We start from the raw sequence: 17156 nt of genomic DNA, 5'->3' as shown, positions 1-17156 counted from the left end.
TGTATGACTTACTTGTACAGTACTTCTACTTGAGTAGGATATATCAGTACTCTTTACACCCCTGAAGACTAGCTAGAATGTTTAATCTTTTTAGAGATTTATTCCAATAACTATATCTCACATTTATTTAATTATTTGTTTTCGTTAATGTGACTTTATCCGACTTTCATACTCCTATACAGTATCTTTGATCAGTGGAGTTAATCTCAGTAGTTGTGTTTCAGCTCAGGCACTAATTGTGGGTACAGCCAGGCAGTGATTGATGGGGAGTTGATGACAGATACATTACATTGTGTTGTGAAGTCATTTGAGCGTCGACTGTATGCATCTGCGTATGTTTTGTGCCTTTCCCCTTATTTATCAAAGTAATTATGATTGTCTCATGGTGTCAAACACTATGTACTGCTCAAACAGTGATTTGTTTAGAACTACTGAAAATATGAACCTGTTCCTATTTCGCTCTGCAAATAACTTTAGGTGTCATTTGATTTATTTTTATTTTCATGTAGTGCTTTATCACTCAAGGCCGGTTCTGATCTAAGGTCCACATTTTGGCGGTCTTGGTCTTGTCTTGGCCAAACTCTGAATTTTCTTTCAAGACCAGCACTGCTCTGCTTTTTTTTTTTAACTTCATTAATATGATAATAAGGTGAAGCACTTGGAACTGTTCCTGATTAAATAATGTTGTAATTGACTTAAAACAATTAGCGTTAGCTCACTGATTGTTCTGCCACCTTGGACCATGGAAATTTTTCCTGTGCCTTATGTGTGGAACATCAGAGACACCTCTAAACACTTACTTTAGGCCCCATTCAACTTATTTTCAAATAATTAAATAAATCCTAGATCTATCTATGGCTTTTCAAGACATACAAGGATTTTTTTTTTTGTGCAAGAATTTACAGTAGTTTTTGTCAAGATGTTGAGATTTTTGCATGTTGTGATTTGAAAGAGTGGCAGACACTGTATTTTTGTTGTCAAATGTATTTAAAAAGAAAATTAAAATCAAAGAGAGAATGCTCTTTAGCTGTTCCAACTTGTCAGAGTTTTTACAACTGTCTTATCTTGGTCTCGACTTCCAAAAGTCTTGGTCTCGAGCAAGTCTTCGTCTCGGATAGTGTCGTCTTGAGTACAACATTATTTTGAGGGATTACATAATCCCAGTAAAATACATCCAAGTTACAGTTCTGTAGATGGATCACTGACCTGATCGCTGCACCTTTGCTGCATGTTTAGGTGTTTTGAGAAAGCGGCAATTTCAATCAAATCCAACTTTATTAATATATAGCACCATATACAACAAATGAACTTAACTAGTGATGCGCACATGATTTTTTAGGTCTGCTATCTGGTATGTTCAAACATCTAAGGGTGATTTACTCTTTTTTTTTTTTTTTTTTTTCTTAATCTATGAACAGAAAATGCTCCTTCACTTTTGATACTTTTCTATGAATTGTTTATCAGTACAAAACTGATTGATGGTAAACCAGTAAAGTTATAGGATTATATCCCACTCACGTTCGCAGACGAGATAAATCATGGATCTGTTCCTGTCAAATTAAAACGACCTATTGGAGTAACGATAACCATGAAAGAGAAGGTAACGTGATTAAGAAATGAAATAGGATGGATTCCTGGCCTTGCGATGTGCTGACTCTGTTAAGTCGCGCGTGTCTTGGGTGTCTTGAGTGATGGTGGAAAGAATGGATGCTTCTGTTATGGCTGGTGCCTCCAGGCCTCTCAGCCTTCCCTTCCTTCCTCTCTCCTAACACACCTGATTCACATCAGCAATCAGGTGGACAGGGAGGAAGAGCTGTATAAAGGGCTGAGAGGACCAGAAGGGGAGAGGCACAATTTCTGACCAGCAGCAGACATGTGGGGAGTTTCTTCAGCTCCCCACTCCACATCGTCTTTAAGTTTGTTATTTTTGTTTGGGCTAGAGATTTCTGGTAGTCCCGTTTTTGTGATTATGTAGCTGTAATTAATTATAGCTTTTTGTAGTTTAGGCCCAATATCCTACCTACTTTTGTTTAGTTGGGCCAGGATCTCCAGTCTGTTTTTGTTTTGTTCTGTTGCTACTTTTTTATAACCTGGCAAGAGCCAGATTGATGTGTAGCCCTCCTTCTAACTTGAGTTCTCCACATCGATCTGGGTCCATGTCAGGCGAATCCTTTCGGAACCAGGGAGGGACATGAACAGAATGCTTGAAGCAGATTGGGTGAAATGCTTGACCACCATGATTTGTTTTAGCCAATCACATGGCAGAGACGCTGCTATGGCTACAACATGAACAAGGCTCCGCTGGTGAAAGCATACGTCTTTACCGTCCAAAAATGCACAAAGCGCCTCTCGCTGTTGCTCTTTGAAAGATGAAATGCTGGATTCTTCTAAAACTGAGTTTATAGCAGCTTTTACACGTTCATCCTCCTGCGTCGACATCTTTCTGTTTTGATTCGGAGCTATGCTAATAGCGGTAGCCCAGCTAGTTCCTCTCGCCGCAACTGTGCATGCGCCAGTTTTGCTTCGACGCTTCTGCCTTCGTCAAACCCGGATATCCCGCCCTAAACCACAACACTGCCTCATGATTGGTTCGAACTGGTTCGGTTTGCTTACAAAGGGTAAGGGCTGGAGCAGCACAAGATGGATTCTGGTGTTTGTGAACACCAGGAGAATCCATTTTGCAGGCAAGGTTAACTTTGTGAATCTGTGTTAATAAATACTTTTGATAATTGTTCTTTCTGTAGTGGCGTCCTATTTATGTTGTGGCCCCTCAAGCCTTTGGCTTCTAACAATCATGTCTGTTTCGAGTTCATCATTATTGAAATCACACACACACACCTCTCGTTCATCAACTCCCTTCATCACATTCTTATCTTGAAGGTGAGAGTCAGTTTCAATATTCGATAATACTTTCTTTCATCGTTTTTATCTTTCATCAAACTTTTTAGAGTTTGAAAATCAGCTGGATGTTGTCGATACGAAGAACGTTTGTTCTTGAGAACTCAGTGTCGGCTAAATGCTGTATGCAGAGATAATCACTCTTCTTTCTAAAGCTGATTCAATTTGTATCCAACATAAAGATATTTTTGATACATTTAGGAATCGAGTCAACTATAGATTATTTGGTTTGATGATTGAAGTGATAAGAGTCTCCACGCAGTCAGCACCAAAATCTAAATATGGCCCTCAATTCATAAAGTTTGTCTACCATTGTGGTTCACTCATTAACTTGTTGCATGACTTACAGATGGTACATTCCAGTGTGAGGGGATAACATCATGTGCTTGGATTATATTTAGGCAAGACAAATGTATTTGTATCATGCATTTCATACACAAGGCAATTTATTGTGCTTTACATGATTGAAAAGTGCATCAGAAAACATTCACCAGTTTAAAAAGCAATAGAAACATTCAAATCAGCAGTAAAAACATTAAATCAACAATGATTACAAATTTCCCTCTCAGTCATTAGAGGTAGAGAAAAAAGAGCCTTTAACATGGTTTTAAAAATATTCACATTGGACTTCAGCTCTGCTGGCAGTTTGTTCCACTTCTTTGCAGCATAACAACTAAAAGCAGTGTCACCATGTTTACTGTGAGCTCTGGGCTCCATTATCTGACCTGTGTCCATAGATCTGAGAGACCTTCTGGGTTCATAGCTGACTAACATGTCACTGATGTATTCTGGACCAAACCCATTCACAGATTTATACACCAGCAGCAGAACATTAAAGTCTATTCTGAGGCTGACTGGGAGCCAGTGTAAAGACTTTAAAGCTGGAGCAATTTGCTCTGACCTCTTTGTTCTGGTTAAGACCTGAGCTGCAGCGTTCTGAACCAGCTGTAGCTGTTTGATGATTTTTTTTCGGGGGGATTCTTGTGAGCAGACCATTACAATAGTCCAGTCTGCTGGAGATAAAGCATGGACCAGTTTCTCCTGATCTTTCTGAGTCATGAAACCGTTCACTCTGGAGATGTTCTTTAGGTGGCCATCGTTTAGGAAAATGCTCTCCTTTCATTAGATATTTTTGCAGCTGCAATTTGTCCTCACCATACGTCAGCAGCACTGAGATAAATAACATAAATCTTAGTTTGTGACTTCAGCCTCTGTGGTTACAGTCAGTGAGAATAGGAGTGGCCCTTAAACGCCGATGGCTCAATCAGTGACTGACACACACACACACACGCAGACACACACACACACACACACACACGGTCAGATTCCACCATTGGTTTTTGCTCATTGAAGACAAAGGCACTGAGGCTGAAATAATACACAAGCAGGCAAACAGAACCTGCAATTATTTTATGCTGGATTGCAGTTTGAAAACGTGAAAAACAAAATTGAAGGACAGGTGTGTGTACATGTGTGTTTAATAGAGGTATGTCTGATGCTTTCGGGGCACAGCTTTGACCGGCAGCTACCGTTTTCTCTGTTTCCATAGCAACCCCTGTTCAATTACCTCTATCGTGCAGCTTCGCTCGGGTTGGGTTTGAGTGAGATGGAGCCACTCTGCCTCGTGTGCACATGCCTTTGTTTATGGGCGCCAGTGTTTGTGCGTGAGTCCATTAGAGACGTCTCTTTATATATTTATATTTGTCGTCCCTTCATCCAACCTCTGTGCTACAGCTTCTCCTCCTTCTCCGCCATGAAGGAGGAGAAAAGCCTTCTGAGCTCAGGCCCTCAAATAAAAAAATTGCTGGGTGATTTAGTGGCTTGCACATTACCCCTCCTCCTTCTTTTCCCTCTCCCATCTCTCCCTCTCTCCCTCCCTCCGCTGCTTAACCTCTCGATATTTCACACGCACACGTCAGGTGATGCACTTGCTGTAGCGCCATTGGTGTTTCTGATTGTGGTCCGTGTCCAATCACGGCGCAAGCCTTGAAATCAACATAAGTATAGCAGAGCAGTCTGGTGGATGCTCTCAGTCACAGAACGAGGGAGGTAAGCAAATGGAGTAACGTAAAATAACATCCTTTAGCAGACACTAGACAGATGAAGTCTGATGGAGAAGAAATAAGCATTTTAAACCTTTGAGAATATCTAAGGTGGACTGAAAAGGGAAATTTGTAGGCAAAGCGGAGGACAAAAAGAGAAAGCAAAAGAAGGCGGTGCACAAGCTGTGTTGACAGACGAGGCTTTCCTTATTGTGGCTAACGCTACGGCTAACTGTCCACAGTCAGTCTGCTCTTCCAAAGGAGCCATCTGCTCCCACCATCTATCCCCCGCTCATCCATCGATCTCCACTACTCATTTTCTGGCAAAATCCCAAAGATTCATCCGTCACTGTGGAGAGCATCACTACTCACCTGGAACCATGGAGGTGACATGTAAGTATCAAGAATGGTGATGGAGAAAGAGGGAAAAGACAGTTTTTGATGACGGATGAGATGAGTGAGGGTAGGTGGTGGTGAGAGATGGAGTGGGTGTGTGTGGTGTCTTTTTTTTGCCTGGATGCAGCGGAGGGAAATGGATGGAGTGTAAGGAACGTGAAGGGAAAAGGAGGAGAAGGGACAGATGGGCTGGGCAGACTCAGCCAGGCGTAAGCAGGTTAGATCAAGACCCACATCACAGCTCTATGAACACACACACACACACACTCAGTCACTCAAATATAATCTGCTTTTCCACAGACAAATGAATGCACACATCTTTAGGGATCCATCTCTCACCTACCCCCTCATTTAAGCCATGAACTCTATTCCAGTGTAGCGTTTGTTTGTGTGTTGGGGGTGGGGCTTTGTTGTTGTGAATGGGATTACTCCACATCACCCAGTATTTGTCACCAGAGGAATTCATTGCGTCTACTACAGCTCTCAGCCTTGGATGAGCTTCAACCAGTGCTGTAGCCTGAGGGCTTTGACACGGGATTAGAGCGAGGTCGACCTCAGACACAGACTGTAGACCAGGAGTCTGTGAAACACTGCCAGTGCCTGATTTCCTTTATCTTAGCCAAAGTAATGAAGTATTGTATTCCCTCACTTCATTCAACCTGGTTATTATTTCAGGGCTGCACATTAACAGGTCCACCATGTTAAAACAGATAAGTCAAAGACGATTTTCACAGCTGACTGAAGACGTTTAAGGGACCGAGGTGCCAAATTGTTCCAGCAGTTTAGACGTGAGCATCTGTTTGAGTTCTGTAAACCTTTTTAAATGCGTAGTGACATTTATTGAAGACTTGGTTCTCTTTTAAATAAGTGTTTTAAAGTGACTCATTGTAGTTTAATCACAAATCCAGAGATTCTTGTGCTCAATGTAGCTCCCACTGCTGACTGTGTCTGGTCCAATGTTGAATTCAGTGGTTTACTTCTCTTTATCACTGGTAAAAATACCAAACAGTCATGGGTTATGATTTTATTTTGCAGGAACAGCCTTTGTGATAGGTAGCATTTCAGCTCAATGAGGCAAACAGAGAGAAAGTAAAGCCTTCTATTATTGGTGTCTGTTCCAGTCCAGGATGATGAACAGGAGGTGAGATAAGCGGCTTTGTTCAGCCATGTGAAGGACTGACCTCTTCCACATAGGACTATTTGAATGACAATCCGCGGCGCACGAGCGGCCCTCATAAATCAGCTATTGTTGAGCTGTTAGCTTTGCCTACTGAGGCACAACATTAAAGCTTCAGTTCCAGTTTTAATTAGGGCTGCAAATTAATTAGGCGTGCCGCATGCAGATCCATGTGGGGACAGTTCCTCCGTTTGATTGATGAAATGGGTGTCAGTGTGTCAGAGGTGAGCGTGACTGCCGAAAGGTTTTGGGCGGCTGCTGTGTTTAGATTCCAGGAAGCAGCTCAGGAAACGGTGGAGGAAACCTTGCACGCGTTGCCATATGCCAACGGCTGCTGTAGGGCTTTGCACGTTAAACCAACTCATTTTCCTGCTCAAAGACCTGCATATGAGGTTCACCTCATCCACTGTTGACAATGTATTTCTATTCTTCTGTCCCTCTTCTTTTTTTTTTCTCCTCCACACGCTCTCCACACCTCCTCATCTTTCCCCCCTCTCCACCTTTATTGTAGAATTCAGACAGGCTATATATATCCATCTGCCTGGGCTGCATCAACTCCCACTCTCCTAACAAGGTTTGCTTTCATTGTTTTTGCACATGTGTAAGCACACTCGGTCCGCAAGTTTGCGCTTGTAAGTACACCAAAAGCAATTTGTGGTGTTGTCCTGGCTAGCTTCTCTCAAGTTTGGGTTGTGTTGTTTTTCTTTTTCTTTATTGTCGTCGTTTGTGTGTATATTTGGAAAGCGCAGCTGGGTTTCTCAGTCTTGTGTTTGTTTCCCTGCATCTCCTTTTTCACGAGTGTGTTTGTGTGCCTAAGGGGGCTTCTCTCATCTGTGGCAGCATCAGCCCACTCACATCAGGACTCTAAAGCTCACTAACCAGACAAGAGAAGATCATCCGTCATTAGCATCAAACCGAGATGCAGAGTTAACAGTTAGCTTTGCTGTGTGTGACATAGTGACGACACAGATACTGTTGTCCCATCCTAACAGCTCCTTAGGAAGCTCACGCCTTCGGTTTCATGGTTTTTAATATTTTCTGTATGTGAAGTGGGAGCTTAGAGTTGGCTTCTGCCCTGCAGTACTCTTATTTTTCTTTTGTCCTAAAGGGACTTGATGTGGGTGTGTCACTCGTTAGTGCATACTGTATGCGGCAAGTTCGCTCATCATTTGGAATTAGAGTTGAATAGGATTTTAGTCGACTAAATCTGTAGATGATTTAGTTGCAGTAGTTAATATCCTTCTGCCACCAGGCAAGATCCACCACGCATCATGTCTAACTTCCCAGTCAGATTACGTCTGGTTGGATATTTTAACAAAAAGTTAAGATCATTTTATTTCATAAGTTATGTGTTGGCTTAAAGGTCCCATTTCATGCTTTTTTTCACCCATCTAAATTTGTTCTAAGAACCCCAAAAACATAGTATTTGAGGTTTATTTTACCAAACTCGCCTGTTTTCCAGAGTTTTAGCCTCTGAAAAGTCACTTTCTGAGCAACTCTACACAAACAGGCTGATTTGCGGCCTACTTATGTATATTCATGAGTGGGCGTGTCTATAGATGGGACACTGACTTCCTCCTCATGGCACAGTGACGTAGGGCCAGAGGACGGCCCACCCTCCTCCCACCCACTCCGTAGCCGAGCTCATGCTGCTTTATAAACACAGACAGAGCGTGGGGGCGGGGCGTTCGCCGGTACATATATAGACTGTAGAAAATACATACATAGCACTGCACGAAGGACGCTGAAATGCTCACCTTTGTGGGCGTGTCTGTTTACATGTCAATCACGGCAGAGAGATTCCTGGAGGCGTGGCTTCTCCAGCTCAGTGCCGCGTCAAATTTGTATTCAAAGTGGGAACACGTCATCAAATTGGAGCGAGGTGTTAAGAAAGAAAGGAGCAAATCACCCTCTAACTAATGATTGAGGGAATCAATGAAAAAAACACTTTGGGCATGTGTATGAAGCCCAAATGACACTTTTATCATGTTTAAAGCACAGAAAAGTTGATTTAGCTTAACATGGGCCATTTAAGTGTCGATTACTTTCATCCCTGCTGACCGCCAGAGCTCAGTGCTTAAAGCACCGCCTCTGGCGGTCATTCGGGATTCATAGAACCATAGGTACATTCGTAACTCTTCGTTCTATTTCATCCCTGCTGACCGCCAGAGGCGGTGCTTTAAGCACTGAGTTCTGGCGGTCATTGGGGATTCATAGAACCATTGTTACATTCGTAACTCTTCGATTACTTTCAATATTTCAAAACATATTTAGTCATTTAGTCAATGTTTGCATTTAATTTTATTCTACTCATTTGTCAGGTGAAGAAATGTTGATTTTTGTCAAATGTATTTGACAAAATAAACAGTGTTTCCTGTTCCTAAAAAAGAAGAAAATGGGAAAAGTTAAACCTGGTTGAGACTGATGGTAAACAGAAAAGAAAAACCAAGATAGAGAACAACAGAAAAAACTTAACCGTGGTGTTTATCAACAGCAACAACAGTATTGGGTTGTGTCCCAGGTGTCAGCAGGGGTGTCAAACTTTTATTAGTTCGAAGGCCAAATACGGACCACTTTCATCTCAAGTGGGCCCCAAATTTTAGTTCGGGAAGACGAGCAATTTTAACATTATTCTGCCCTATAGATATACGTAAAGTAATGGAAGTTAGACAATATCCAATATTTAAATTTCCTCGAGTTTGTCAGCAAATTTTTATTACATTTGCAGAAAATTTGTGAAAAATGTTTAATATTATTGCAGGATTTTGGAAAAGATAAAGATTTCTTTTTCGACAATTAACGATTAAAAATGGCTGCCATCATGTGATAAAAGCTAGGAGAAAAGCTAAATAACACCAAAAACAGCAAAAATACACAAGAAACGAGAAAAATATGTTACAACAAAAACTCAAAGAAATGATACGAGAAATGCACAACATCAAAAATACAAAAAATTAACTGAACTAAATTTAAGAAAAAATAAAAAATGATAAAAACACACAAAACGACAAACAAAAACACATTAAATGAGAAGAAAAACACAAAACAACAAAATCATAAAAGAAAAAAATACACATAATTATTTCAAAAACACACAAAATGACAATATAAACACACAAAACAACGAGAAAAAAAAATCACAAAATTCCCTGGCAAATATTGTAGATATTCATTGACTTTATGTATTTTGAAGGGCTGAGATATCTACACTGAATTACTTGGTATTTTTACACATTGATTCATGTTTTCTGTAATTTCTACTGTATCCTGCGTGCCAAATTGGATGCTCAAAAGGACCGGATTTGGCCCCCGGGCCTTGAGTTTGACATGTTTGACACCTTTGAAAGTCCCTTTGAAAGATGGTTTTAGGTTGTTCAACAACGAGTGTCTGTAAGTCCATGAGACATAAACGTCTAAAATCTGCTAGTTTTATGTTTGGCGTCTTCCACCAGGAATCCTACTGTACGTAACGTTCACTTTCAAAGTAACAATAACAATAGAACATCTGTTGCTGTCAGTAAAATCTAAATACATTAATATCCATCGTTGTTATTCTCAAACTTTGGCTGCCACTCATACTATTATTTCTTTGTTGAACTCTTTCAGTGGTTTTAGCACGCTAACCACGTTCAGCTTTGTTTTCCATTTGATGCTCTTGAAAGCTCTTTGCTTGTTCAACCCCCTCCATAGACGATGGCGACAACCTTGCTTCGTTCACCTCTGAAGTAAAAGCCTTGTACAGGTCTTAAAGGAAACATGTTTGCATTATTAATGGCACGGTTTATGATTTAGTTTTCCTGACATCTTCATCTGCACAAAAAGAGACACTCTCACCGTCTGTCTGTGTCGTATCATCCCTCAGAACAAAACACTACCAGTACCTGCTTTAATGTTGTTGAACTAATGTTGAATCACAACCAATTGCCTCGTTTCCCCAGGGACAATTAAAGCAGAATGTTCACTTATCAGGTAACGACTGTGGGAATAAAACTGTCATTTAACCGATGCAGGGCACGAGCCAAGGTCAGCGCTGGTTTTCCTCAGCATTTCTCACACGTACAGAAAGTGGCATTTTTCCCTGACGACTCTTGCTCTCCAGCTATCCATATGGGCCGCGCTGCACCTCACATGGAGTGGTCGTTGGAAAAAGAGCTGCTCTGACAGTCTGTCCCAGCATGCAGTGCAGTGCATTCTAAATATGGCAACAACAACGGCCAGCGGTAACAGCTGGTGTCGACCCTGTATCATTAGATATGATGTGAGGAAGTATTCATGGGAAGAAGAAGTGAGACAGACCTATGCATGCGTTTGTCCACGTCTCTGCTGTATTGAGCTCGTTCATTATACGTACACTGTAAACATGCACATTGATCGTCTACGGTTCAGTAAATGCACCTCTCTGTGCTGCTGTAATGTTTTCCAATTGGCCCCAGAAGAGCCGCTTTGTTCTGCTCTTTCAAGCTACATTTACTCATCACCACTTTACCACTTTACTTTTCATTTAGAAATCTAAATCGATCAAAGCAATCCACTTTTGTATTTACCTTTTTATTAAGAAAGACTAACTCTGAGGTTTAACAAAAGGCCTGAAAATGTTTGGTTTACACCTGAATGCCGACATTTAACACAGAATCAGATGAATACTTATTCAAAAAGAGACATTTAATTTTTAGCATGTTTTTACCTTTTTTACACTATCAGGTTAATAACCAACATACATACTTAATGATTATTTGATCACATGTAATAAATAAGTAAAGACATAGTAATTGCATAGATTGCCATGAAATTTTGTGTGCCAAAATACAAAAAACAAAAAGTACTGTATGAAGACTATGTGATTGCATGTGCTTTCATTAGAGATATAGCGATGACAGAGCAGTTGCTTTAAAAATTATTTTGTAATAATACCGCGACTCATTTTCTTTTTCTAAATGTAGAAAACGGTCCAAGCACTGATGAGTTTTGGAACCTAAGTGACGTAACAGTGTTTGTTGCTCATTTATCACACAAAAATAGTATTTTTGTCTATTTTATAGACTTCGTATCATCACACGGTGATCTGTTAACCACATGATGGGAACACCTTTTGACTGTGTTCAGAGTGTTGAGGAGAGTCAAAGGTTTTTCTGTTTTTTTAACTACCTAAGTATTATCCTTTATCACCATCCTTTATTATCCATATTTTAATTCTGCACCAGTTTGCAAAAGTTTTTAAACCTGCCTTTAACAAACTATTTATTTTTGGCATTTTTGCCTCTCTTATTACCTTTAAAAAGCCAAACTTTTCTAGAGCCTGAGTCAAAGTTTGCTTCAGCGCTGACATTTCACCTCTGCCAAGGTGCTCTCTGAGCTACGTGTGGACAACAGGGACGGACGGAGATAAAATATTCATAATGCCCTGTCGTCCTGTTGAAAAAGGACCATATGTTGGCATTAAATGTGATGAATATTCACAGTGTTAATTAGCATGAGAGTAGCCACATGGGCATGAAATATGTTTTCCTGCTGGAGTCATGACCGCAAACAAGGAATACTAATGAACATTCCTCTGGGACGACACAGATAAAACTCCAGGACAGGATGGCAATCTGTCACCAGTATGACACAAAACAAACCAGTATGACAGCAGAAGTATCTTAAAACAAACCAGTATGACAGCAGAAGTATCTTAAAACAAACCAGTATGACAGCAGAAGTATCTTAAAACAAACCAGTATGACAGCAGAAGTATCTTAAAACAAACCAGTATGACAGTGTGAGTATCTTAAAACAAACCAGTATGACAGTAGAAGTATCTTAAAACAAACCAGTATGACAGTATGAGTATCTTAAAACAAGCCATTATGACAGTATGAGTATTTTAAAGCAAACCAGTATGACAGTATGAGTATCTTAAAACAAACCAGTATGACAGTAGAAGTATCTTAAAACAAACCAGTATGACAGTAGAAGTATTTTAAAACAAACCAGTATGACAGTATGAGTATTTTAAAACAAACCAGTATGACAATATGAGTATCTTAAAACAAACCAGTATGACAGTAGAAGTATTTTAAAACAAACCAGTATGACAGTATGAGTATTTTAAAACAAGCCATTATGACAGTATGAGTATTTTAAAACAAACCAGTATGACAATATGAGTATCTTAAAACAAACCAGTATGACAATAGAAGTATTTTAAAACAAACCAGTATGACAGTAGAAGTATCTTAAAACAAACCAGTATGACAGTATGAGTATTTTAAAACAAACCAGTATGACAGTAGAAGTATTTTAAAACAAACCAGTATGACAGTAGAAGTATCTTAAAACAAACCAGTATGACAGTATGAGTATCTTAAAACAAACCAGTATGACAGTATGAGTATCTTAAAACAAACCAGTATGACAGTATGAGTATTTTAAAACAAACCAGTATGACAGTAGAAGTATTTTAAAACAAACCAGTATGACAGTAGAAGTATTTTAAAACAAACCAGTATGACAGTATGAGTATTTTAAAACAAGCCATTATGACAGTATGAGTATTTTAAAACAAACCAGTATGACAGTAGAAGTATTTTAAAACAAACCAGTATGACAGTATGAGTATTTTAAAACAAGCCATTATGACAGTATGAGTATTTTAAAACAAACCAGTATGACAGTAGGAGTATCTTAAAACAAACCAGTATGACAATAGAAGTATTTTAAAACAAACCAGTATGACAGTAGAAGTATCTTAAAACAAACCAGTATGACAGTATGAGTATTTTAAAACAAACCAGTATGACAGTAGAAGTATTTTAAAACAAACCAGTATGACAGTAGAAGTATCTTAAAACAAACCAGTATGACAGTATGAGTATCTTAAAACAAACCAGTATGACAGTATGAGTATCTTAAAACAAACCAGTATGACAGTATGAGTATCTTAAAACAAACCAGTATGACAGTATGAGTATCTTAAAACAAACCAGTATGACAGTAGAAGTATTTTAAAACAAACCAGTATGACAGTAGAAGTATCTTAAAACAAACCAGTATGACAGTATGAGTATCTTAAAACAAACCAGTATGACTGTAGGAGTATTTGAACTAACTGCTAACTCATCTGGGTGGTAAACAGCTTTGTCATCCTGGTAGAACTGCTTGACTGCTGAGTCATCGTACATGATGATTTAAATGTGCGAGTCAGGAGCTGCAAATTCAAAGTCATCAACAAAAAAGAAAAAAAAAAACCTCCAAAATGACCTCGAGCGAGTCGCTGCTCAGTACAAATAATAGTGAGACTTGTTGACAGACTCACACAAAGACAGACTTAAGTGGTTTATGTGAACAGGATTAATTCAGTGAGTGACTCAGTTACACGAGTCCAGCAATTAAACAGCAACAATGGACTACAAACTTCTATGAATAGCATGTTTTTCTGTTGGCTTTGAACAAACTTTCAATTATTGTACAATATAACTTTGCACACAAGAATATTAGGATTGTTTATTACTTTCCAAAACAAAAAAGGTTTTCGAAAGTATGTTGGTCAGTTTGTTTGTCTGTTTACGTACACAATAACTTGAAAATTTATGAACGGATGAAATTTTCAGAAAATGTTGATAATGGGACAAGGAACAGCCGATTAAATTTTGGCGATGTTCTGGCTACCAAAAGAAAATATATAGATATATATATCTTAATCAATTTCCCATCCACACTGTGGAACCTCTGTTATTTAGAACACTGATGATGTCATCAACAGTGATGTCTTCAATAGTGATGTCATCAGTGCACGATCGTGTACACACACACTGACCAACATACTTCTGAAAACTGTTCCGTGGAGATGTACGGATCTGTTTTCTAAAGTCTGCGCTAAACGAGCGCAGGTTCATTGTTTCGTTGTTTAAACTGCTGATGGTTAAACTGTTCTTTTACAGCTGTTTTAACATCAGCCTCCATCTCTGCATTGATTAGTTACCCATTACCAGAGGTGACATTAACGAAGTACAAATACTCTGTCACTGTACTGTAGTTTTTTCTGGTATCTGTACTTGAGTATTTTTTCTTTTTTTTTTTGGTGACTTTTTACTTTTACTCCTTACTTTTTAAAAACCAATATCGATGTCACGATGTAAAAAGATGCAAACATTGTGGTTTAGTTACATTTGTTTTGCTTTTTTACTTAAGGACAGTACATTGAGGAGCATCTACTTTTTTGCTTTTACTTAATGTTAGTGAGCAACTTCAATACTTTTACTTTTACCAGAGTCATTCTTTATTCAAGTACCTATACTTTTACTTGAGTACTGAAGACTAGTACTTTTGCCACCTCTGCTCATTACCTTAAGTAAAAATCTGACCGTACTGGAAATCTTTGTTGTTTAACTTATTATTTCACGAGTTTGGTACGTAAACTAAAAATCTTTAATTTTACTGTACTGAAGCCTTATTCTTGCAGTAAATAACATTGTTTTTTCGTGGTAAATGACTCCCAATATCACCTAAAACTTTGATGTATATCTGTCTTTTTGAGCGTGGCACTGAGGCTGTTTGTGCTGCAACAAATCCACTTATTCACACATTTCACCAGAGAATGCATCTGATGCTGATGGAGGATTATCCTTGAAAACCTCATCGTCTTGAGTTTTTCTATGTTTGTAACGTTGGGAGAAAGGTTCAGCCAAGCCTTTTTTCAAACACATGGTACTCCTGTTATTAATGCTCTCCTCTAGGTTAGTCTGAATAATGAGTATCCAGAGGGTGGGAGATGATGGGTATTCACCACTCAGTTAATGGAAGCAGAACAGCATTATGTAAGACTGTATTTGGCTGAAAGGATCACAAATAAAAGAGGAATTGTACAACATACAAAAAAAAAAACACACATGTCCATCAAAATCTGTAGTTTTAAGGCTTTGGCAGGCATTCGCACACATTCTCGTCCTGGCTTGACAGATAATGGAACAGTGTTAAAATGCATTCTGAGGCTGGAGGTACATGCAAGGACACTTTGTCTCCCTGTCACATCAGTGTGATTCCATCCAGTGACTCAGCCGCTGCCGGCCCACAGACAAACAGCAGCAGATCAGAGTGGATCCACAAGTAGCCCTGCAAGTCACATCTACCTTCACATCATCTCCAACAGCTGTGCTTGCTCAGCGAGATGTCTAAAAATGCTCTTATTTATTCCTCAAGGATTTTTTTTTTTTTTTTTTTTGACTATACCTCTCCCTGTGCCTAGGTGTCCTTAAGCAGGACACTACCTTTCACAGCAGCTCTGTGTGTCTGTGTGGGTGGGTGGGTTAATGGCTGAATGTGGCTCACAGTGTAAAGCGCCTTAAGAAGTCCATTTAAAATTCAATCCATTTGCTCCCTAGGAGCATGAATCTTTAAATGTCCTTATTTAAAAATGTTGTAAACATCACTGCATTCGCTATTCACTCCAACCTCGGTCAAACAGTCTGTCAGTTGAATACCTTAACAATGTAAAAGATTTGTATGTTGGCGAAGTGTCATCATGCTTAAATTGAAACTATGCTGGTCCAGAATGCAAATCCCCTGACAGCACAGAGCTAAACACACGTAGCTGTCAATGAATATTTAAAGTTTGGACATTATTCAAGACGAAACCACAAAGATGAAGATACGTTCTTTAATCCAGACACGAGCTTAACCACCAACATCAAATATTTCAATTTGCTTTGATTTCTCTCATCAGATTTGGCTAGAGGTATGGTCGTCTGCAAAACGATGTGTTTGGATGTATAAATGCACTTACTTTTTGTTTCTTTAACCCAGTATTCCCAATATAACCATTACACAGCTGTTATTCATGCATCATGCATTTTCTTTTTCGTGCACAAAGGAGAATGTCTTGAGTTTTTTAGATATATCAGCACATTGTTCCCACTGAGATGGGTTTAAAGGAGATTTTTTTTCAATTGATAATTTGCATATTTGCAAACACACAAACTGTCATAACCAATACAGAGACCTTGTCATTGGAAATCCAGAGACAGGAAAGAATCCTTGCAACCACAAAACAAAAAACAAAAAAACTCAGCAACAAATCACAATTACAAGCTTTTTTTTTTTTACTAAAACACTAAAAGCAGCTCGAGTCATACAGTAATTGTAATGAGGAAGATGTCAGTTTACTCCTCTGAAACATTGGAAGCAGGTTTCCTTTTTCTCCCACTGTGTGAATTCAGTGCAGGCTCGACTCTTGTGCACACAGTTATCTCACTTTTTTTTTCGCGGTTCGGTTGTGCAGGTAATGCAGGTGGTGCGGGAGCAGATCATGCGAGCACTCACTCTGAAGCCTAATTCCCTGGACCAGTTCAAGAGTCGCCTGCAAAACCTGAGCTACACAGAGATCCTGAAGATACGTCAGTCTGAAAGGATGAATCAGGAAGACTTCCAGTCGCGGCCCATTTTGTGAGTAAAAGCCACTTTATACGTATCAATAAAAGGTAATATCTAATATATATATATCTAATATAAAATATCACCTCTGTTGATATGCAGATGCTGCAGACCATTACCTTGCTTTCTTCGCACATGTTAACCTAATATCAGCTACTTTCCTGCATCAGGTTAAATCTGTGCATTTACTTATGATGATTAAAAATATGCATTAAAATCTCTTTTTCTGCAAATGG

The 17156-nt window shown here is 39.2% G+C and overlaps 1 protein-coding gene across 1 annotated transcript in view; it reads left to right on the top strand.

Moving 5' to 3' along the window:
* The window catches only part of LOC114460017 (engulfment and cell motility protein 1), a 66146-nt gene extending 49210 nt beyond the window's left edge, over positions 1-16936 (top strand). The window contains exon 17 of the mRNA XM_028442059.1: positions 16769-16936. Coding sequence (XP_028297860.1) covers positions 16769-16936 — 168 coding nt within the window. The remainder of the gene's footprint in view (positions 1-16768) is intronic.
* Positions 16937-17156: the final 220 nt, after the last annotated feature.

This window comes from Gouania willdenowi, unplaced genomic scaffold, assembly GCF_900634775.1.
Source record: "Gouania willdenowi unplaced genomic scaffold, fGouWil2.1 scaffold_373_arrow_ctg1, whole genome shotgun sequence".
Taxonomy (NCBI): domain Eukaryota; kingdom Metazoa; phylum Chordata; class Actinopteri; order Blenniiformes; family Gobiesocidae; genus Gouania; species Gouania willdenowi.
The sequence above is the reverse complement of the archived record's forward strand: the minus strand, read 5'-3'. Positions and strand labels throughout refer to the sequence as shown.